The 25080-nt window shown below is 38.9% G+C and overlaps 1 protein-coding gene across 1 annotated transcript in view; it reads left to right on the top strand.

The window, feature by feature from the left end:
- sdk2b (sidekick cell adhesion molecule 2b) overlaps positions 1–24226 on the top strand; it is a 599022-nt gene extending 574796 nt beyond the window's left edge. The window contains exons 44-46 of the mRNA XM_055229370.1: positions 7157–7286; positions 22191–22247; positions 23380–24226. Of these exons, the coding sequence (XP_055085345.1) occupies positions 7157–7286; positions 22191–22247; positions 23380–23808 (616 nt within the window). The 3' untranslated portion in view covers positions 23809–24226. The remainder of the gene's footprint in view (positions 1–7156; positions 7287–22190; positions 22248–23379) is intronic.
- Positions 24227–25080: the final 854 nt, after the last annotated feature.

Here is a 25080-nt window from a genome sequence, read left to right as displayed (position 1 = left end):
TAATTATTCTGCATGATGGGGTCTTTACAATTTTCAAAGACCAGAGAGTAGTTTGCCATAACGCTAATGCTAGCAACAATTAGCATGGGCGACAGTAGCTCAGTTGGTAGAGCTTTGTCCACTGATCCCACACTCGACATAAACATTATTGGTTGAACGGTCAGATCCACTGACCCACAGGTTGTCGGTGCGATTCCAGCTCCCACAGATGAATGCTGTCTTTGTGTGCTGTGTACAAATGTTGGGTGAATGTTGATGTAAAGCGTTTTGAGTGCCTGAAGGTGGAAAAGCTAACTGCGCACTTCCTGAATCTAGGAGGCTAAAATGCTAATTAGATGCAGACAATACACAGCAAACTTATTCTGAGCTGAAGTACTGCTTATACAATACATCTGTACTGGGACAATTTTGCTTAAATAAATGGGAAAAATCATGTACAGACCCTAAAGTCCTTCCAGTTAGCAATCATTTCATGCTTGGATTTGAACACTTTATATTAAATCTTTTCTATTCCTTAGGTTTTTCCTGCTGACAGAGAAAAACTTTGTGTCAGTTTTGTTTCTCAGATAGACCTGGTAATTACAGAGATAATAACCATAAACCAGACCAAAACATCTGCCATTTGACAGTTAAAACCCAAATTAATCCTCAGAGTTTTGACTTTCCCTCCAGCTCAATTTTTAACTATGTGATGCCTCGTGAATGCAGCCTATTCAACAACCAACCACCAATCTGAACACACGCCCGGCAGCAATCTTTTTACATAAATTCCATTGAAATTCTCGCATAATTATGAGCCCATAAATCGGCATAATCTTTTTAATGATCGTCTGCTCTAATTTCCACTCAAGTCAATTAGGCTGAATCGTGCTTGTAGTAGCCTAATTGAATTACAGCAAACTTCCTGATTTCCCTAAGGAATTTTTCATTTTTCCAAGTCCATAAAAAAATAAAAACAAAGCTGGAATGTAGCACACAACATTTTGACACACTCTGTACTGTACTGTACTGAAATGCTAATGCTATGCTACGTGCTGTGGTCCAAAAGCTGCACTGGCTGAAGGGGTGGCCAGTCCTGGATGGAGACTGGATGTCCCAGTTTTCATTTGGCCAAACCAGAGGAAGCAGCAGAAACAGATGGAGGGTTTTTTAGGCCGAGAGGGAACAGCAAAAAGAACAGGGCTCAAAACAGAAAGGACACCCCTGCCGCGTATTTACACTAAACACTGCCAGACACCATTTTGGACACGTTTAAGCAGGGTTTTACAGTGTATGTTTTGTGAGTTAATACGGTTTGGCTTTTTGCATTTGTTTTTCAATATGGCAAGCAATTTTATCCCATATTTAGGCTTTGTCTGAATCACTGTCTCGTCGTTTTTATGCTTGCTGTTTAAATATGGAATAGGTAAACTGATTTCACGCACACACAAAAGTACAATTGCTGATTTTTTACAATGTGTGTGCGAATGGGTGAGTGGTTCCTTGATTTTAAGTGACTTGAAGGTGGAAAAGTGTTTTATCAATCTACCTTCAAATAAGAACATCTGAACTCTAAAAACATATATTGTGAAAATTGCAATACCCAGCCTCATAAGTAACACTTTATAACAATGGCACATGAGTGAATATATTTGTTCATCATGACACATTATGAACTCACCAGAAATTCCAACTCCAACCACAAGGTGTCAGTAATGTCCACAAAGTGAGATATTATGTGTTTTGGCCAAATATACAGAATTCATCCCTCAACTCTGAGCTTAAAAGTCTCAAAGTGTCTTGATTATGTGTATTCTCAGTTATGAAAATAGCCCCTGCTACCTCATCATCACCTTTAAAATCCTTTATATATTTTGATTGGAAACACTTGGACTTGAACAATGAGGACTTGACTCAGACTCAACTTGAACCACTTTTAATCAGTGTTAATTTGGACAAGAAATTTTAATTTGAGTTTAAATTACGCAACATTGACTCTTGTGAGCTTTAAGCCATGTTCAAAAGGTATTACATCTCCAAAAACAGACCTGGAGTTGTGTTTTGTTTCATTCACACATGTTTGAGTAACACTTTATTATTAGTCTGTCTACATCTCCAAACCTCAAAATGCTCTGTTTCACTTTGTGATGTCATGAAGTGGTAGTTTTCAAGTTAACAGCTCCTTTTACCTTTAGTTCAGTAGAGATTGGTAATTCCAGGGTAGAACTCATCCAGATTATTCCCATCAAGGTGTGTGGAGTTTAAAAACACAGTGGAGCACTTCCTGTATTACCACATGATGACATCACAAGGTGGAACAGAATGTTTTCTGTTTGAGAGAAGAACTCAGCCTAAATATGCAGGGTTTGTGTGTTAAATATGTGTGAATGAAACAAAACACAACTCCAGGTCTGTGTGCGATGAGGAAACACAAAAAAATAAGGCCTAATATGGCCCTTTTACGATTATGTTTCATTTTAGTCAACACAAATGTCACGCTAATTTGACAGATTTTTGATTTGAACAGACTATTGCATTACTTGATGGCTTGGCTCCTCATCTTAGCTCGGGGCTGAGTGTGTGTGTGTGTGTGTGTGTGTGTGGGGGTGTGTGTGTGTGTGTGTGTGGACTGAGAGAATACCTCAGATTATAATTTAATCACAAAGGCATGTACAGACGTCGAGTTTGTTTATGGTCTGGTTTGGGGATCTGGGATTCAAACGTGGAACTTGAATCTCCACTTGTACCTTTCATTCGTTTATGTTTAGTTTTTATTAATTGATGAAAATATGTGTACTTATCCCAGAAAATAGTTGACAGAAATATCAGATTATAGTTATTGTTTTTGTTGAGAAAATGCGTGTAATTTCAGTCAGAGTTTTAGTTTTTGTGAATAGTTTTTATTCAGTTTTAATCGGCAAAACTTGAGCTTAACTTGGACTCAACAAATCCTGACTTATAAACACTGACACACACGCTATTTTCTAACTCAGTACTGCAATAAGTACTCAATTTTGTTACTTAAGTAAAAGTACAGATACTGGAGCAAAAAATACTCAAGTAAAAGTATCACTATTAAAGTACTGAAGTACCGGTTTAAAAATGTACTTAAAGGTGCAACTTTTCTCCACCACCTGCTTTTTTCTGTGGAGATGTTATTGCTTTGTCTGGAATATTTCACAGTATGGCATTAAACCTTTCGATCATCATGGAGAACAAACGAGGCCAATTTACAGGTTAGATCTGTGGAGTGGCAACCCTGCTCACATGTCATTCTGTGGGACACTCCAAGCCGAGCAATGACATTTCCATGGAAACAAGACGGTGACGAAAAGTTATATAGTGCACCTTTAAAGAGTAAAAAGTAAAAGTATTTGGCGGAGATTTTGAGATCTGAATTTCAGTCATATTTTATTTGTATAGTTTTGTTTGCTTAAATTATGAACATGTTAAAAAATAAACCCCTCAGGCTTTTCAGCAGGTTTCAAATTACAATAAAAAATACTAATAATAAAAAATACTTTTACTTTTCAGTCATGTTTAAAAGTGTAGTGGAGCAGAAAGTACAGACACCAGCACCTTATCTCAAATGTAGTGAAGTAAAAGTAAAAGCAGTTTTAAATACACTTAATTAAAGTACAGATACCTTATTTTATGACTTTATTACTTTTACTTTCAGCTCTCACACTGGATGTCTTTACTCCTCTGTGATTTCATTAACAGCAGCTTGGCTCGGGGCTCTGTGTGTGTGTGTATGTGTGTGAGTGTGTGTGTTGACTGATAGAATACTACAGATTATAATTTACTCACAAGGGCACTGTGTTTCACATCCCTCTTCCCACAACGAGCTCCGAATCAGGAAGAATTATTCATAGTGACTTCCATTGGCTGTAGGCGGCGACCATCTTGCGAGTGTCCCGTGCTTCCTCTCCGGTCACATTGGTACACACACGGACAGCAGCACAGGCAAACTTGAAAGAGGGGAAAAAAATAAGAAATCTCACTTAGGGTTAAGACTCAGAATCTCTCCACAAACGAGCTAGTCTCTACGGGAGGTTAAAGGGAATTTTAACTACATGTGGGGCGCATAATTAAATAAAAAATGATTTGAAAGGCACACAGAGAAGTTGCAAATCTTCCTGCTTCTCCTGATGTGAGACTGGATGGTTTTATCTTAAGGCTCCTTCCTGGGGCCAAGCAAGGTAATTACCCTTAAGCATTTATGCTAGTGGCTGTTTAGCCTCAATCTAATTTGAAATTCCTGAGTTTATTCTGAAACTTTATTTTGTCAATGAAAGTACTTTTCGGTCAACTTTGCTTTGTCTGGGATACAGAATACACACTTTTTCAATACTTTACAAAGATGTGAGTCTGGTTACTGGTGGTTACTGGTTACTTGTTTTCAAATGGGTGTGATTGACAGGTGGGTTAGCCAATCAGGGACAGGAGTGGTCCGTCCGTATTGGAAATAATAAAGGAAAAAAAAAAAAAAATCACGGGGCTGAAAGTACTAAACTCTGATAATCTGAGGTGAGAGAGGTGACCAATGAGCTCCTCTGTTTCACATCTGTCACTGAAAAAAAAAAAAAATCTGATTTGATGATTACGTTTGACCAGTGGTGGATTGTAATGAAGTAAAAGTACTTTAAGTTTTATATATCTGTGCTTTACTTAAGTACACTTTTTACTTTTTAGATTTGAGAGCAGTATCTGTACTTTCTACTCCATTTCATTTTTTATTTTTTTTTAACTGGACTGAAAAGTAAAAGTATTTTCTTATAGTTTGAGATCTGCTGAAAAGTTTAGGTTTTTTTTTTCATAATTTGAGCACACAAAATATACAAATAAAAACAGCAAAAAAAAAAAAATCAGCTCAAATCTTTATTAAAATCACTACATTTGTGCAAAATACTTTTACTGTTTACTCTTTAAGTACATTTTTAAACAGGCACTTTCATACGCTAATAGATTTTTTTATTTGATATTTTAACTTGAGTATTTTTTGCTCCAAAACTTAAGTAACAGCATTGACTATAACAACAGAGGGTAATATTTTTCTGTCTGGCCTATAATATTTTCAAATTCATACAGTTTCCACATTCAGTAAACCAAAAACAGAGAGCATGTGGTTTCTTCTTCCTCCTTCTCTTCCTCCTCCTCCTCTCCTCCCACTCCTCTTTTTACTTGGTCCATTACTATGTTTCATCACTTCTTCATTTTTTCCAAATCAGTATACTGTAACTGGCTTTCTCATGACTCAATTTTGCAACCAAAATCAAAATGTCCCAAACATGAGCTCATCATTTGCTTCTTTTCAGGTTTAGACAGTTTTTCTTCTTTCATTGGTGTTTTAAAGCTTCTAGGTTTAGGTCACAGCTATAATACAAAGACAGAGAGAACTACATCAATACATTGTTTTTTATAATCCCTTTGTTTTGTTTTGCAGAGGAGTTTTGGCCTCGAGCAAATCATAAAAGTTTGTGGAAAATTGTGTTCTTTTTATTGCCTTGCGCTTGTAACCACTTTGACACTGGTCAGAGTGGATATGAGGTGTCCAGAGATGGAGAAATAATAAGACTCATTTTTGACCTATACCAACAAGTGATTCATTTTATTGTTTCATTGTTTCTTAGGAAGTTTTATAGCAAAAGAAAAGTCTAACTGGACAAAAGTGAGTTTATTTTGACTGTGGAATCTACCTGGACGGCACAGACATCTTAGCATCTTATTTAAATAGTGAATAGTGACATTTTATATAGCGCTTTTCCGACAAGACACTCAAAGCACTTTACATCAAGGAACCACACCATAGACTGTATAAAGAAGTGAACTACGAGAGTGTGTCCACGAGTATCATAGCAACCAAAGAGTCAATGCAATTAAGTAATTAAGTCTTGCACCACCTGCACCTCTGGTTTAGCAGGAAGTGGGCGCTTAGCAACGCTGTCAATCAAACCTGTTGCAAACGCCAGCAAGAGCGACCTCAGGGAAAGAAGGAGCCTGAATTGTCTGTTATCAATGTTCATATTGTCTTCAAGTGATTCAGCACCAGGTTCTCCACAAACATGAGGTGCGAGGTAGGAGAGGGGCGACCCATGTTGGCCGCTCTGCTCACCGACCCCCACGGGCCAGCTATCCTTGTCCAGTGGTGGATTGTAACGAAGTAAAAGTAGTAAAGTGTGTGTGAGTGTGTGGGTTGACTGATAGAACGCCGCTGAAAGTAAAACTAATCCTGTACTAATACTGTACTTTTCCTCTCCAAACGGTATCGTCACGTTTAGAGGGGATTCTGACTTAGAGGTGTTCAGTCATAATCCCACAGATGGTAGCGATATCTTGATTTACAGACCCAGTAGCGAAATAAAAACATCAGGATCGTGTAGAACGGGTTAATACGAACATTTTAAGACCAAAATAATGAGTCTGACAGCAGCAGTTACAGAGAGAGGGGAAAGTGCACCCCCTACCTGTGCTACCTGTGGTTCAGCGGATCTGATCGCTTAACCAATGATGTTTATGTTGAGAGCGGGAACTACCAGTCTTCATATCAGTGGTCAAACTCTACCAACTGAGCTACTGTCGCCAACAGATAGAGATATGTTTTTATTTCAAGTTTTTTATTCAAATTGCTAATGCTAATGCTAATGGCCCTAATTTGGATTGCTGTATGAATGGAATAGAGCCAAAACATATATATGGTATTGTACGTATATATGTGGTAGGGGCTACAAAATAAAATAAAATAAAATATAGATATAATAACAAACAAATCAATTGATATTAAAATAAATCTTAAAGGCGCTGTACCTGATTTTTACTGTCTTAAAAACAGGAAAACCAGAATTAGTTCAATTTAAATATTTTGCAGTGGTCCAAAGTTATTCCTCACTTACTTTACGCATTCAGAGCATCCTAATTATTCACCATGATGAGTTTATAAGCACTTATCATAACTCTCAAAGATCAGCGCGGAATTTTGTCACGACAACTAGCATGCTAACACGCACTCCCTCATTATCGGACAATAAAACGCTTTCTAATCCGACGCAGACAGCACACAGCGGGCTTATTTTGACCTCAAGTGCTACGTACACAGTGTATCTGATCATTTTCACTCAAACACATGGGGAAAAAATGTGGTACCGGCCCTTTAAATTAAAATAATCTATTTTCCCAGGTCACCTCCAAGACCAAGTCCGGGCAGTCTCCACTATTCCGATGAAGACGTCAGCACAAAATACAATGACCTCATCCCGGCGGAGAGCAGCAGCCTCACGGAAAAACCATCAGAAATCTCAGACTCTCAGGTGCAGTAACACACATGTACTTTTACTATAGTAACTGTGTACTTCTACTGCCTGTACTAATCATGTTATACTGTATGTACCAGTCTATGTCTCCACTGTCATCTCTGTGAATTCTCCAAAGGAATTCAGTCCTGCATCGTCGGCTTGTTCTGTCTCTGTGTCGCACATGGTCCTCCTTTTCTCAGCCATTCATCGTAGTGCTTCAAGCTAGCAGTGATATAGAAGGTGGCAGGGATGGAGAGAGAGGCAGAGAAAGAGATGGAGGAAAGTGAGAGGGTGGAAAGGGTAAGGGTAAGGGTAAGATGAGAGAAAGGGGAAGGAGTGGGAGGGGAGATGAGAAGAAAAGAGATGGAGGGATGAAAAGAGAGGTAGAGAAAGAGATGGAGGAGGAGGGAGAGGGAAGGGGATGTGAGGGTGAGAGAAAAGTAGAAGTGAAGGAGAAAGATGGAGGGATGAGAGAGAGGTAGAGAAAGAGATGAAGGAGGGTGGGCGGGAGGACAGGGAAGAGGAGAAAGGGAAGGGGAGAAGGGAAGGGGGAGGAAGATAGAGGGCAAGAAGTGAAGGAGAGAGATGGAGAGATGAGAGAGGTAGAGAAAGAGATGGAGGAGAGTGGGAGGGTGGACAGGGAAGGAGGGAGTAAGAGTGAGAGAAAGGGAAGAAGGGGAGGGGGAGGAAGAGAGAGGTGGAGAAGAGGAGGAAAGAGATGGTGGGATGAAATGAGAGGTAGAGAAAGAGATGGAGGAGGGTGGAGAGGGAGAGGGAAGGGAATGTGAGAGTAAGAGTGAGAGAAAGGCTGAATGAGAGGGAGGGAGGAGGAGAGAAAATGAGAAGTGAAAAAGAAAGATGGAGGGATGAGACAGCAAGGTAGAGAAAGAGATGGAGGAGAGTGGACATGGAGAAGGAAGGGGGGAGAGGGGGAGAAGATAAGGACAGAGATGGATGGAGAGAGGTAGAGAAAGAAATGGAGGAGAGTGGGAGGGTGGACCGGGAGAGAAAAGAAACTAAGGCAGGACAGAGGGAGAGAAAAAAGGGAGACTGAAACAGAAAGAGAATACACAGGCCGTAAAGAGATGGGGGCGAGATGGAGAGAGCATGAGGAAGGAAGAGAGAGGGACAAAGGCGAGAGAGGTAGAAGGGAGAGAGTGGGAGCAAGAAGCAGTGAGAGAAAGTGAGCGAGGGAGAAAGGTGGATGGAGGAATGAAGAGAGGGAAGACTGAAGAGAGAGGAAGAAAGGGAAAGGCAATGAGAGAGGAGAGAAAGAGGGGAAGATGGAGAGATGAGAAGATAGAGAGAGAGGGTGGTGAAAGGAGAGTGGATAGAAAGGGAGAAGCAGGTTGGAGGAAAAGAGGAAGGGATGGGGAGTAGAGTATAGGGAGAAAAGAGAGGGAAGGGGAGGAGAGAGAGAGTGAGGATTAAGGGAGAGAAAGTGTAGAGAGAAGAGAGTGAGTGAGTGAGAGAGTGAGAGAGTGTAATGATTCATGAGGCAGTTTGAGCATCAGTCAGTGACCTGTGGAAAATCTGCCTCCGTAAACATTCACCTCAGATCCAGGCCGTTGGGTTTTGTCACAGTCTCGTTCAGACCAGAGATGCCTCCATGAACCACCACCAACACTACTACTACTACTACTACTACTACTACTACTACTACTACTACTACTACTACTACTACTACTACTACTACTACTACTACTACTACTACTACTACTACTGCTGTTTAAGGACTATTTCTGAACTAATCACATTTTCAGAGCTGCCCACCACACAAAACAGCAGCAGCAGCAGTAGTAGTAGTAGTAGTAGTAGTAGTGTGTAGTCCTAGTAGTGGTAGTCCTGGAAGTGGTGATACAGGAAGTGCTCAATCTAGTAGTAGTAGTAGTAGCAACAGTAATAGCAGTAGCAGCAGCAGTAGCAGTAGCAGTAGTGGTAGTAGCAGTAGTGGTAGTAGCAGTAGTAGCAGAAGCAGTAGCAGCAGTAGTAGCAATGGTAGTAGCAGTAGCAGCAGTAGCACTAGTAGTAGTAGCAGTAGGAGCAGCAGCAGTAGTAGAAGTAGCAGTAGGAGCAGCAGTAGTAGTAGTAGTAGTAGCAGCAGTAGTAGTAGTAGTAGTAATGAGTTACTGTGGGTGTCTTTAACGTAACTTGCAGTTGCCAGAATTTCCATTATTAAATGTAGTGACAAAATGAAGGATTTAAAACAGTTTAAAGTTAGACTGTGATTTTTCTGATGGGATGTCCGCCATCTGCTTGTCTCCATGGAGATTTTAATTGCTGTGCCTGAAATTTTCCACAGTGTGTCGTTAAAATGATCAATCTAGCATCTATCTGTTTGTACTGCTAAAAATACACATTGAACAACATGAATTGTGACTTTGAGACAGACACAACTGAGTATTTTTGACAAAGTAATAGTATCTCCATGGAAATTAATAAGTGGTAGACGTTCCACCAGAAAAGTTACATAGTGTCGCTTTAGGTCTTGTAGTTATCTTCACCATAAGATCACGACTTTGGCTGTAAGATGAAACATCGAGAGAAAAATATACATTTGTTATTATTTCTATTTACTCTTTACACAGTGAACCAACTTTCTTCCAACCGTTTTTGTCAGTGGTCAGACACCTTTTGCTACTTTCTCCATTTCGTTTCTTTAGCGCTATAAAGTCCAAACAAACTGCAATCAATACTCGTCTGTCTGCACATGCCACCCACATCCTGTTTCTTCTTCTCTGATTCCTCCAGTCCGCTTTATATGTCCATGCATACACTGTATTATTTCTGTTTTTGTTTACGTCGCTATGCTAGTCCTTTGTGTTCTTCTGTAGTCACTCGCTGTGTGTTTTATCTGACGTGACTTGAAAGTATTTTGGGATTGGGAGTCCTATTAAATTTCCTCGCAGTTTCCTTTCATCTCGGAATTCTTCTGCTTCCCGAAATTATCCGAGGAAATCTTTTAGCTAAATACATTCCTTGTCGCAAATCCCTCCGCACCTTAGCTTATCGGCGCCGCTAGTCCTGAAATGAAAATCTCGACACAATGAATTTCTAGTGACAGAAAATTTCATGGCTCCCCCAAAAAAGAATCTGAATCTATTTGTGACATATCGGACACTTACACTTGTCAAACTCTGCCTTGATCTTGTAGCTACCTCTTACCTGTCTCTGCTTGGGACAGTAATGGCTCTCTGCAAATTCTGATGACAACTCTCTAAAGATACAAAAATTAAAATGACTGGTCGCCATGGCAATGTCCAAAAAAAAAAAAAAAAACTACTCAGGAATGTCTACCAAAGATGTATTTCGTACATACATTTGTCCAGTATCCCAGTGTAATATCTGGTGCTACTCAAACTATTGTATTTACAACAGTGGACTTAAAGCTATACTATGTAACTTTTTTGATGGGTTATATGACACTTGCTTGCGTCCATGGATATGTTGTTGCTTTGCCTGGAAAGTTCCACAGTATGCTGTTAAAATTGTCAATCTCCATGGAGGCAAGCAGGGGATGGCGCCACACAAAGTTACAAGTCAGATCTGTGAAACGGTGACCCCGCTCACAGTAAGAGTGAGCGGGGTCACACAGTTGTGTTTTGTTTCATTCACATGTTTAAAACACAAACCCTGCAGATGTAGGCTGAGTTCTTCTTTCAAACAGAAAACACTCTGTTCCACCTTGTGATGTCATGTGGCGATACATCAACTGTGTTTCATCTGTGATTCACTATGAATCATTTTGATGATTTCAGCCCTGGGATTGCCAATCTCTACTGAACTAAAGATAGAAGGTAAAAGGTCATCATGACATCACAAGGTGGAACAGAGCATTTTGAGCTTTGGAGATGTAGATAATGTTACTCAAACATGTGTGAATGAAACAAAACACGACTCCAGCATTATAACACGTCTTAAAGCTCACAAGAGTCAAGTTTGTATAATATATGACCTTTAATGTCATATTGTGAACATTCCAAGAAAAGCAATAACATCTCCATGGAGACAATCTGCTGGCAGACCATCTTCTCCTGAAAGGTTAGATAGTTCACCTTTAAAAACATTTAATTGGCATGACTGCAAGCCCACCTGCTTTGCAGGTTACAACCATAGACGGTATAAAGAAGTGGACTAAATGTGAATGTGATGTCACCCGCAGAGTTCGGCTTCTGTCAAATGAAACTCATCAAGGCTAACGGTTATAGGGGTGAATTGAAAGCCAAGATCCGACCATGAGTATCATAGCAACCAAAGAGCCAGTCCGGAGCGAGGCTGTTGAAGGTAACACCACTGGTTTAGAAGGGAGCAGGCACTTAGCAACATCAATCAAACATATTGCTAACGCTAGCAGGAGCGACCTTAGGAAAAGAAGACGTCTCATTTATCTCTTATTCATGTTCATGTCTTGAGTTATGGACACAGTAGCAAATTAAAAACCACAGGATCATGTAGCGCGAGTTGATACGAACATTTTAAGACCAAAATGACGAGCCTGACAGCAGCAGTTACAGAGAGAGGGGTCACAGTTTTTCAATGTAGAGTGAATTGGAGTCAGAGTCGATGGAGCCGGAAACATGTCCACGCTAACTTCCTATTTGGATCGCGGCGGCAGCTAGCAGGTTAGCTCTGTCCATTTATATATACAGTCTATGGTTACGACCCAACTGACTTCCTCATTCTTATTGTAAAGATTGTCATTTTTATTCTGAGATTTCGGGCATGTGGCAAGCAGCTTTTTGTGTGTCGTTTTAAACCGGGTCGAGACGGATGATCTAATCGCAGAGTCTGGGAGGGATTGTAGATGGCTGTCTCTGGGCGGAGTAGCGTTCAGTGGGAGAAAAATGGTGGTGTCAGCGGCGGCTCACATGCTCTACTTCTCTGTCGGCTCCTGTCTGTCAAACTTCACTGACGAAAGCAGAGACTGTATCTATCTATAGACTTTAGCAGAGTGCAAAGATACTACAGCTACTGCTTTGTTTTGACTGGATTGAGCAACTGGTGGTGATGTCATGGGTGGAGCGAAGGAAAACCCGGGAATGAATTAAAATTGTGGGTTTATTTTTGAGACGGGGTTACGTAATGTAGATGAGAGTGGGTCACACGGGCGGGGGAAAGAAGTAGATCTTGTGATGGGAAATTTTCTCTATTTGGGTTTAGAGCTATTGTTAATACAACATTTACAAATCCAGTGCACAGGTTTACAATAATGGACAATCTTGGACAAGTTAGACCCCAACCGAGGCACAAACCCTATCTAAATATATCGGGCAAAAACTAAGGCATTATTAAGACACTTTTGACGTTACTCTACAATTTTACACACACACACACACACAATACACAATTCGATGATGATCAGCCCATTACTAATGTAGACCCCACCAAGGCATTACCCTTATCTTGCAATCCAACATATATTGTTAACACACCAGGTCAAGCTGACAATCTTTTAATTCAAGGAGAAACTGAAACGTTACAGTCATAATGCACAGGAATACACAACTTGTCCATTACTAGTTTGAAAAAAGAAGAAGGCTGTAGACCCCCCACCAAGGCACTACCTCTGTCTTGCAATGTTAACACAGCAAGTCAAGCTAACAATCTTTTAATTTAGGGGAAAACTGAAACTTTACAGAAATGATGCAGAAGAATACACAACTTACCGATGATTAGCCCACTACTAGTGCAGACCCCCACCAAGGCACTAAACCCACAATTTTTATTCATTGCAATACCAGATATATCGTTAGCACAGCAGGTTAAGGGAAAACTGAAACTTTACAGGCATAATACGCAGGAATACACAACTTAATGATAATCTGTTCATTACTAGTTAGAAAAAAAAACACCAAGGCATTACCTCTGTCTTGCAATGCTAAATGTATAGTTAACAACATCAAGACAAGCTAACAATCTTTTAATTCAGAGAAAACTGAAACCTTACAGACATAATGCACAACAATACAAAACTTAATGTAAGAAAAAAATGAAAGGTAGAACAAAGGCATTACCCCATCTTACAATGTCAAAATAAAGTCAAACAAAGTAACTTTTAATTCAAACTGGAACTGTTGCAAATTTTACTTCGATGTGAATCATTTCATAGGATTATTTTGGGCGTAAATATCATTCAAACAAGATAAGGGCAACAGTCGCTCAGTTGGCAGAGTGTTTGTACAGTGATAGGAAGGTTGGCGTTTCTCGACATAAGTATCATGCGTCATATCGGCTGACCCATAGGTTGGCGGTGCAATTCCAGCCCCGACAGATGAATGCTGTGAGTGGCTTGAAGGTGGAAAAGCGCTGCCTACTAAAGAATCAGCATTACTTAAGTTAGGGTGTACTCGGAGTGCGACAAAAACACTTTGGAACCACCGTCCTACTTGAAGGGTACATTCTCTATCTATTATGGCACAAAGCACTTATCTAGAGAGTGATCAATAATAATTACTCCCTAGTTACAGACCCTAGCAACCCACTACTACAAATCAAAATAACTCTGATTTGTTTTGAGTCCATTTTCTTCGAGATGTCAGTTAGTGTGAAACATACAACCATTTGCGGAGCTATCGGGGCATCCATCTTTGTAATAAGTACCCAAATAAGACCACTCATCTCTGTCCTAAGTTGAAAGATGAAGAGTTTGACAACCAAAAACCCAACTCTTAACTTTAAATTGATATCCCAGCATGCCTTGGTGCGCTCATCCTCCGGCCTTCAGGTTCTGTCTTGAGCGACAAACCGAGATAAACAGTTGAAAAATGTGTGCGCTCAAATGTGTCGGGATTTTTATAATCTCCCTTCAGCCCATAAACTGTTATTGTCTCTGGGACCCCCGCTGTGCCCACTAAATCAATAAAAGTGCCTGCCGCTGCGCCCTCACGCGACCCCCCTCCTTTCCCCCCCCTTTCTATCCCTCCTTCTTTGCAATAATCCATAACTGCAGGACAAAGGACTGACCCACTCTGAGTCACCCTCGGGACCGTGACTTCGTTTTAGGGGGATGGGTGCCCAGTTGACCAAAACACCAAATCTCTGTCTCATTCCAATATACACTTAAGCCATGTTGCCATTGGGATTGGAGCGGTTTAAGAGGCCACTGCATAAACATTGATGTCATATAAGTGAGACATCGTGACATCATTGTGGGAGAAGGATTTTAAAAAGACACAGTGTTGTTGTAGTTTTCTTATTTTTGGATTGACAAACAGAGGAGAAAGATCTGATTGCAAAGGTTATGATTGGCAGTTGTATATTTTAACAGTTCATTTTTAAGCTTGTTTAAGGCTCTATTATTTTTAATCATATATTGCAAATCTAATTGGACTAGCAATCTCTTACAAAAATCTTCCCAAAAATGTTTAGCCCTTTTGGAAATGAAAAAGGGGACTGTTGCCATAGCAATTAACAAGTCAAAACTTAGTCAAAATATCATATTCATGTGACATTATGAGGACTTTTCACCAATCAAAATATTTAGCATTTTGTTTTAAATAGTTAATTGCTACGGTAGCATCTTTCTTAAACCCATGGATATTTTGCATGATCTTTAGTCCTCAAAATGGCCGCTACCATCAGAAAACTAAAACCCATTGTATTAAAGCAGCGTAAAGTTATCATTTATGGCACCCGTGTTATCATTTGTACTTTTTAAATCATAATATTCATCTAAAATGATTTAATAAAAGGAACAATTTCGCTGACTTCCTTGTTAGAAAACTATCTGCAGCAAACAAAGAGTCGTGTAGCAGTCGGCCCCTTCTATCGATAGTTGTAGATCACACTAGCAAGCAGCAGATTTTTAAAAAATTTGTACCAAAATGACAACGTGACACTGCCAAATCCTACGCGCATCATCGATCAAGAAAATAAAACTGAAGAACAATATAAACGAACTGAAGTACGTGGGTGTATGCCGGTGGAGGTGAAAACAGGGACTGATCAGCAATATCGCGTCTTCAAAATAAGCGATTAAAGATTGCTCAAACATGCACAAATCACTCCAAATACAAGGGAGGGTAAATTGAGATGGAAACAACTATAACATGGTTAAAAGTTCTAAAAAGTCAATTTTGCATAATAGGTCTGCTTTAAGACTAACTATATAAAAACACCTCCAACCTTGACTTGACCCACTTGCCGTCCTGCTCTGGTGGAAAAGTGCATTTAAAGTGATGGAGTTTGGGCGTCCATTTTAGGGCTGGGTTGTGTGAGGTTCTTATCAAAGCCTGAGCTATGCAGAGTGCCAGCAGACATAAACACATTTGCTTTGCAGTTCCAGCCAGCACACTCCATTGAGAAAATTGCACTCAAGTTTTGCTGTCTCATTTCTTACAGCGGTTTCCTCAGACGCCGTAGATGCATTTCTGTAAATAAAAAGTCATGAACACTTTTATTAGAACAAAAGTTTTCACCATTTTTCAGCAGAGGGAATAAAAGTTGCAATTGAAAGTGATACAAATATATTCCTCATCCAAGCAGCACTTCACATGACATTGATTTTTGTGGTTTAAGACATCTGCCAGTGGCTATGAGAATGTATTATTTAGATCCGGTCCACCTGCCTGTTATAAAATAGGGATATTTTCACAGCAATTCCCCAGAACCCTTTATACATTCCCAAATTGGCATACATAAAGAATTCATAACAGGTTATAAAGCAGCCAGGCTGAAGCTAACAAGTCAGTGGGAAGTATCTGTCTGCAATGAGGCGTTTGTGTCTACTTCTAAAAGACAATATTACCTGTTTAAACCAGGTTTTTGGATAAATGTATATACTGCTGTGGAATAGTTGTAGTAAGCAGTAGTTGTAGTAGTAGTAGTAGTAGTAGTAGTAGTAGTAGCACTAGTAGCAGTAGTAACAATTGCAGTGGTATTTGTAACTGTTGTACTAGTTGTAGCAGTAGTAGCAGCATTTTTAAATTTAATAGATAGTTGTAGTAGTAAGTAGTAGTCAGTAGTAGTTGTTGTAGTAGTAGAAGTACTTGTAGTTTTCAAAGTTTTAGTTGCAGTAGCAGCAGCACTTGTAACGTTTTAGTAGTTTAGTAGTATTAGAAGCAGTTGTAGTTTTAGGTAGTTGTAGCTGTACGTCCTGTTAAGTACAAAAGTAATAGTAGTTGTTGTACTATTTGTTGTAGTAAGTGTAGGAAGTTGTAGTAACAGCAGTTGTAGAAGGAAGGAAGGAAGTACTGGTAAGTAGGAGTAGGATTAGTAGTAGTAGTAGTAAGAATAGGAATTGTTGTAGTAGTTGCAGTAAGTAGTAATAATAGAAGCAGTTGTAGTTTCCAAAGTTTAAGTTATTGTAGTACTTGCTGTAGTTGTTGTACTAGTTGTTATAGTAAGCACTAGAAGTAATAGAAATAGTTGTAGGAAGTGGTAGTAATAGTAGCTGTAGAATAGTTGTAGTAGTAAATACTGGTGGTAAGTAAGATTTGTTGTACTAATAGTAGTAGCAGCAGTTGTAAAGTTTTCGTATTAGTAGTAAGTATTAGTAGTAGAAGAAGCTGTAGTTTTCAAAGTGGTTGTAGTAGTTGTTGTACTTGTTGTAGGAAGTTCTAATAGTTAAGTTGTAGTAGTATGTACAGGTAAGTGGAGTTAGTAGTAGTCACGGTGGTTGTAGAACAGTTATAATAGTTGTAGTAGTGAACTGTTCATTTAAATAGTATATTGCAGTTGTCAGTGTTAAATCCAACCAATTAAACAGATCCCATTTATTTAACCACTTACTTTACTTGGTTTTACTCAATTTTGTTCTGCCCAATTTACTTCCATAACAGAAACACTAAAGTAGCCGATGTTTCCCGTGTGCTACGTGTCCACCCTCCTCTCCGTATTGAGTAAATAGGAGGCAGATTTCCCCGAGGCTCTTGTGCAGGGCTGCTTCTTGGGCCTTAAGGCTGTTTTTCCTGAGTTTCGGCGCTCGTAATTAGCTTGTAATGAGTGGAAGCAATGAGCGCTCCATGGCTCACCTCCAAGCATCCCTACTGTAGACACATCTATTTCTGCTGGTGCTGATCCAGAGTTGTATATTGGCTTCTAAGAGTGTTTCATTTAAGGTAATAAACTAGGCTAATCTAAATGTGTCTTATAGGAATTGAGGGAACTAGCGTAGTCAGCAGTGTAGAAGGAATTTTTGTGGGCCACCAAAAAAAATGGTCTGCCTCCTTTTGAGCAGTTATGTGTGCATCTTTTGCAGGTTTTTTGCGAGATATAAAACCTCTTCTTCAGTTGTTTGGGTTTGACTTTGAACACATTTTTAAGGGTCCATATTACGCTATTTTCTGATTTATGTTATGTTGTTTCCTCATCACAAACAGACCTGGAGTTGTGTTTTGTTTCATTCACACATGTTTAACACACAAATCCCGCATATTTAGACTGAGTTCTTCTTTCAAACCGAAAACACTCTGTTCCACCTTGTGATGTCATCATGTGGTAATACAGGAAGTGCTCCACTGTGTTTTTAAACTCCACACACCTTCACTAGAATCATTTGGATGATTTCAGTCCTGGAGTTGCTAATCTCTACTGAACTAAAAGTAAAAGGTAGTTAAAGTAAAAGTAAAAGCTACCACTTCATGACATCACAAGGTGGGACAGAGCGTTTTGAGCTTTGGAGATGTACATGTGTAAATGAAACAAAACACAACTCCAGGCATGTTTTTGATGAGGTAACAACATTTTAACATGACATAAAGCCCACAAGTCCGTTTGTGTAATATAGGACTGCTGCCCCCCACAACCCGGCCCTGAACTGGAAGAAAATGGATGAATGGATGTTCAAAAGAGACATTGTTTGTTTAGTTTTTTTCATTAATATTGCAGTATTCCAGCATTTCAATCTCCATTTTTGACGATTGTTTTTAAAATTGTTTTCATTTTTAACAACATTATACTTACGTACACATTGAGTATTACAATTGCGACAAAAAAATTGATTGGCAACACTTTATTCCCGAATGACAATAACCAAAATGAAACCAGGGAGCGATATTCCAGACCCCTCCACTCATCCCTGTATTGCAGTCGAGACGTTTGTAATTTCCAAGACTGGTTTTTGCTCCAAAGTCTGAGATTGGAGAACGCTTGGAGAGGCCGACATCTGCGTTATACGAGGACTGGCATTCTCTTTGTAAACACTTGGGGCGCTCTTGTGCATAAGTGGTCCCTCTCTCACTGCTGTGCTAATTCTTTTGGAGTGAGGTAAGAACACTCAGAGTAGAGCGGGACTTCTTGTTGGTTGCCTGTGAAAGGATCTTGTTATTGTGCTGTTGTGGTGTTGCTAAATTCACCGGCACGACTAGAATGCTTTTCATTAGTGGTCGACAGTAGGCCTCAAGTGCTAAAAACTGGTTAGCATTAGCATTAAATACATACAGACATACACAGCTTTTGTAGTAGTAGTAGTAGCAGTAGTAGTAACTCAAGTAATAAGCAAAACCCAAGTTGAAACGGTAGTAGTATTTTGTTCTCTCGATTATTTTAAGGTTATGGTAGCAGGTAGTAGCAGTATTTGTAGTAGTACCATTATTAATTTTCACGTACTTGATAAAACTAGTAGCTGTAGTTAAAGTTATAAATGCTCTGAGTTCTTATTTTCATAGTAGTTGCCGTTTCAGTAGTAGTTTACGGAGTAGTTTTAACAATAGTGTAGTACTACCAGGTCTGTCAACAGAAATTTGGAGGCCCGGGGCAAGAAGCCTCACATGGGCCCCACCATCTAATATAAATTAATAGGAAGAGGGTCCAATTTTGGGCCTCTTAGACCTTGGGGCCCAGGACAACAGACCCCTTTGTTCATCCCTATGGTACTACTAGTTTTTGTTATTCCAGTACACTGTAAGTCCATGCTACTTATGAAAGCACCCACAGCTTCAGTTACTGCATGAATAACTTGGACTGCATAGTAGTAGCAGCAATTAGAGATATGGGTTTTTCATGGCCAGTATCGATACCGATTGTTTAGAATCTAGAACAACTGATATTTTTGGGCCAAAATATAGGGCTGATTTTGATCGTTTCCACCTTAAATATATTATTTGATATTAATACTACTGCTTTGTATAATTTCATTATAGTAAGGACAAATTATCTCAATAGAAATTATTTTTAGACATCCGCAACCCTGTTTTTACTACTGACTCATAATGGAGCTGTGTAATTACATTTTGTGAATGCCATCATTGCATTACTATGTTAAAATAAAGCTTTATCTAGTAATTGATGAGACCAAACCAAATATCGGCCTAGGCAGGATATACAGTATATTGGTCTATCTATAGTAATAGTAGTAGTAGTAGTAATAGACGACATGCTGTATTTTTATGCTAGACTGGAATAAGATTATATTATCCTTCCCACTAAATAACTTTTAATTATTTCTTCAGTAATAGTTTTACATTGGATATTCTTAAACAACTCTCTATCTGCAAAAGTAGTGAGTTAAGTGTGATCAATGCCCAAGAACAGACAGATCTCTCGACTAACTTTACCAGCATAAATGCAGTGTAATTGTAAAACTTTGCCATATGTGTGTACATAAAAATATTCGCTAAGTTGTAAGGAAAAAATAAAAAATAAAAGTACACAGACTTGGCACATATGTTGTATTTTTCTATCTGGCAGAGCTTTGTAGTTAAGCTGTTCAGATGTCTTGTTCAGTGGTATAAAGTGTGTGTATAGGGGACTGGCATAGGAGACACACAACAATGAGGAAACCTGAGCCTAGAGCCATATGCATCACATATGTGCTGAGCGGCAGGAACAGACTGTGGATGGACCCAAGCGACAGCAATCAACAATCAGGACTGAAGAAAAAACAAAAAGAAAGAAGGAATGAATACATGAACATAAAAGTTTATTTATTTATTTAAGAAAAATGCTACAAAGAGGAAATCCTACTGGAAACCTGCCCGGCATCACAGCATCTTGTACTCATTAAATCTCACCATCTTGCACAGTCTTGCTATATTTCACATACTTCAGATCGAGTCTCAGAGTTTTATTTCTGTAACTAAACAAAAGGTTGCTTAGAAGGGCAATTACATGTCCTTTTCCACAGATGTTGGAAACACAATTTTGGATTTTTGGTGAAAACATTCTTTTACACAACCTAAAAAGACTTTGGAGCTAAAGGCCTATTATGTAACTTTTATCCATGGAGGTTTGCCTAGAATGTTCCGCAGAATGTCATTAAACTTAGCTACCCCCATGGAGCAAGCAGGTGGCACCAAATGGCCACGTTACACAGCAGATCTGTGAATTTACTGTTAGAATGGAAGCTTAGCAAGGTAATTTTGATATGAGAAAACATATAAATGAATGACTACATGCAAAATATTTGTTTAATGCCATACTGTGGAACATTCCAGGCAAAGCAATGGAGCAAACCCTTCACGATATAAGTTAAATAGTTAACTTTAAATGGCTTGCAGTGAGGGAAAGATGAGTCTTTAAGCATTTTTCACAACTCTTAAAGGCCACATCAGAGTTTGCCTTTACGGTAAAGCTAACAACAAAAAGAATCTGTGTACTTACTGATTCTAGGACAATAAAACACATTATAATTAGAGGTAGACAGTACACAGACTTATTTTGACCTCAAGAGCTGCTTACACAATATATCACAGCGGCAAGACACATTTTGCTCAAATACATGTAAAGAAATCAGGTACAGGCCCTAATTAGAAAAAAATGACCACAAAATGTAGATAGTCCACCTTCACATCTGAACACTCACCAAAGTAATGAACCAATGAAAATTTAAAAGCAATTTAAGATCTGGCAACGTTGTAAGGACACACACTGCAGGGCATGGGACTGTAGTCTGCACATTACGTGACCAGGTAATTAATCTCCATCACAATCTTCATATAGCCTGTTCTTTTCTCTGCGAGGTGCTAGCCTGAGGTACTAGCTTGAGTGTTGAGGCCTGGCCATGCTTTAGGTTTGACAGATGGAATGTTACTCCGCACGAATACAATAGTGTTTCTGCAGCAGCCCGCAGCAAGGTGGAGGGTCAGAACGTGCCAGCGGTGGGCGCCTCAGTGAAATGGAAACCAAATTAACTTTAGTGAGCATTAAAGCATGAAATAAGAAATCACAAATGTGCTTTTTACAATTAACTTCAAGGATAAACTTCATTCGAAAGACTTTTTTAGTGAACTTTAATTAATAAAAGATCGCGACAACTGACTGGTCAACTGAGTCGTTTATTTCGCAGTGGCTTCTGTTAGAAGTTGAGATATTTTGTACAGCAAATCTGATGAGATTTGTATGTGTAGAGGAAGGAAAATTAGCTCATTTTATATCAAGTGAAAGGGATTAAGGTTAAGATTAAGAACCATGAGTGAAATATGATGAGTGAAAGTATAATCCATAGTAAAATTTCACAATGAACTGCTGTGGGGAACTGTCAGGTTAAGTCATATACAGTTGTTTCCACGTGGTTGAAATGTATTTGCAATATCACTCAGTTTGTATCTATTTATTTTTTTCCACAAATAGCTTTTGCAATAGACGGTGTGGAATAAAATGCATTTTCCTGATCTGGAAGAAAATAGTACTGGCCCTTTAATTTATCTCTTAGGAAATATACCTGGTTTCTGTTCTCATTCGCGCTTTAATAATCCAGCAAATTTATAGTCTGTATCCTTCTTTTGAGCTGAAAATGCACTCTACTGGTTCGCAATTGCCCCTACGCAGTTCAGTCAAAGTCCAATCCAGAAGTCAAGCAAGATAAAATTGTTAAAATTGCTACAGAAAATGACATAAAGCTGCATTGTACACTGGTCCCATTATGCTTCATTCCTCCATGTTTGTAACTTTTGAACCCCTAAGGTCATTTCACTTTCTTTACCATGACGACATTTAAAACGTATTCTGTACTGTAAATCCCATTGTTTTGTCCACCCATAGGAGGCGCTGGTGTTTTCATATGGGACAGGTGGCCTACATACACTTCCACTGCATTTGGTGAGGTTCCCGTGGCTGCCTGCTTTTCGATGTTAAACCATACCTAGTACCTCCCTATAGTTACAAAACCAATCCCCTTTCCAACTCCCATGTAAAATTCCCATAGCAAGCCTCCATGTTGTTGGATACAGAGATATTGACCATAGTGACTTGATCCAGGGGGTATTTAGGGTTAAAGCCCCTTGTCAATGATTAGAATCAGTAGATATCTTGTGTTGATGGTCCATTTGCAGTGCACGCTTCAATTTAAGGTCATGCTTACATCATTTCTCCATTTCGGTGTCCATGTGTGCCCGTGCTGTGTAGTAAATGTAAGACTACGTGTGTGCATGTCTGTGTCCGAAATGTATGTGTTCAATGGGAAGCATCAATAACCTCATGTCCATTTGCATTTATACAGTTAAGCCCAAACAAGTTGATAGAAATTTGAAGTTGAGATCTCTTTGGTAACGCTTATGTCTGGAAGTAATATTGGAAAGATTTTTTTATTATTATTATTTTTTTATATATATATATATATATATATATATATATATATATATATATATATATATATATATATATATATATATATATGTATATATATATTTATTTATTTATTTATTTATTTATTTATTTCTATTTTTTTTAAGCCCAATTTAATTTGACTTTTTTTGTTTCATTAATTTATATGTTTTGTATTTTATTTTTATATGTGCTGCATTTTAATTTTTATGTTATTATTATTATTATTATTATTATTATTATTATTATTATTATTATTATTATTATTATTATTATTATTATTATTTATTTATTTTAATTATAAAATATTTTAATTACTTTTTAAATGTATTTTATTTTTTTATTTTTTTCCAATCTTTATAGTTTTTCTATCAGGTATTCAGATATGGTTTCCCAAATTCTTCAACTTTATTCATAATTCTAGTCTGAATCTTGCTTATTTTGTTGATGTCCCCTGCCTATTATGCCATTATTTCTTCACTTGGCCTGTGGGTTTTAGGTTGCTGACCGGGGGCAAACACAAACTTTGGGCTTAGCTGTAGCATTTCTAACTGTCCCATATGAGAACACAGAACGATTCTAACCACACGGTGATAACATTGTCTCAAACTATACTTTTTGTCCACAGGGGAGCGACAGCGAGTACGAGGTGGACCCCAACCGCCAGAAGACCCACTCCTTCGTGAACCACTACATCAGCGACCCAACTTACTACAACTCGTGGAGGCGTCAACAGAAGGGAATATCGCGAGCACAGGCTTACAGCTACACCGAATCTGAATCTGGAGAACCGGAGCACTGTGCCCCTCCTCCTCTGCCCCCGCTCCCACCTCTGCCCCCCCAGCTCAGCTCCCCCACCCCCCAGCCCCCCCAGCCGCAGGCCCAGGGGCAGCCTCAGGGCCAGGGCACCCTTTTTAGACCCAAAGGCAGCCGGACTCCCACCCCGTCCCAGCAGAGCGCCAATCCGCCCAGCCAGCACAGCACCCTCTACAGGCCACCCAGCAGCCTAGCACCCGGCTCGAGGGCACCCATTGCTGGTTTTTCCTCCTTTGTTTGAAAAGCAACAATTTGGACTTTTAGGTTTTGTGGAAATACTGAGGAATGTCTTTGGGAAGTCAACACAATCAAGTCATTTGCCTTTGTTTTATATACAGTATCATTCTTTCTTTTTTAAGTTTTGTCGCAAGCAGTAATTTTATAAGCCTAGTTTTTGTGGTACACTTTTACAGTAGAGTTTGAGTTTTTCTACCATTTTTTTGTTAGCAACATTTTTATATTTTTACTTTGGTCTTGCATGAGTTTGTTTTTCTAGTACTAATTTATAATACCTACATCTTAATTAGCCTTAACGAAGCATGAACAAAGACCTGTTCCTGGTTTTTACTGTGTAAAAACATGAAAAACAACTAGTTCATTTTAAACAGTTTGCAGTGGTCCAAAGTTATTCCTCACTTACTTTATGCATTCTGAGCATCCTAATTATTCACCACAAAGAGCTTATCAGTGCGTTTCTCAACTTTTTTTCCATCACAGTAATGCTAACGACAAATAGTGCACATCCTGATTATTGAACAGTACCAAAATTTATAATTAGACAGTACACAGCTCATTTATTTTGACTTCAAGAGCTGCGCATACTATACATGTGTACTGGGACAAAACAAAAGCTGCTCAAATACACTGAAATAAATTGGGTACATAGCGTTTAATTCATACTGAACATAGTTTATTAAGAATGATTATGAAGTAAGTCTTTGTTTATGCTTTATTAAGGCTTGTTAAAGTGTAGTTATCATAAAATGTTACTTTTTTTTCTTTCTTCATTCTAAGGGTTATCTTGATTCTGTACAAAGTGGCACCAATCTGAATCACAAGTATATAAATGTATAAATATATACTATATATTGTAGGTATACATAGAAGACCTCTGGAACTCAATGGAGACTCTAATCATCTGATGGAGCCATATTGTGGACTACAAAAGAGCCATTTGCCTGGATTTAAATACGAACACGGTTGTAAAAAAAAAAAAGGTCATGACACGCTCTCAGATAATGCCAAATCGAACAATTCCAGATGTCTTGGCTGGGAGACTCGGACTTCGCCGGACAATGAGGATCTAATCATGGGTTTCCGTGGTAACCACTCTCTGGCCTGAAGTGTGACGATTAACGGCCCATGCTGTTCAAATGTCAGTGACTGCAGAGCCTGAAGGAGTAAAGGGATATGTGGAAGTCTTGTATATCTGAACATGTCTTTGTGAGTGTGCTGCAATGATGCCTATAGAGTCACACTTACTGTATTTATGTATCAGACACTAAAAGGAGAA

This window comes from Periophthalmus magnuspinnatus, chromosome 19, assembly GCF_009829125.3.
Source record: "Periophthalmus magnuspinnatus isolate fPerMag1 chromosome 19, fPerMag1.2.pri, whole genome shotgun sequence".
Taxonomy (NCBI): Eukaryota; Metazoa; Chordata; class Actinopteri; order Gobiiformes; family Gobiidae; genus Periophthalmus; species Periophthalmus magnuspinnatus.
Note: the sequence above shows the minus strand (reverse complement) of the source record. Positions and strands in the feature narration are given on the sequence as shown.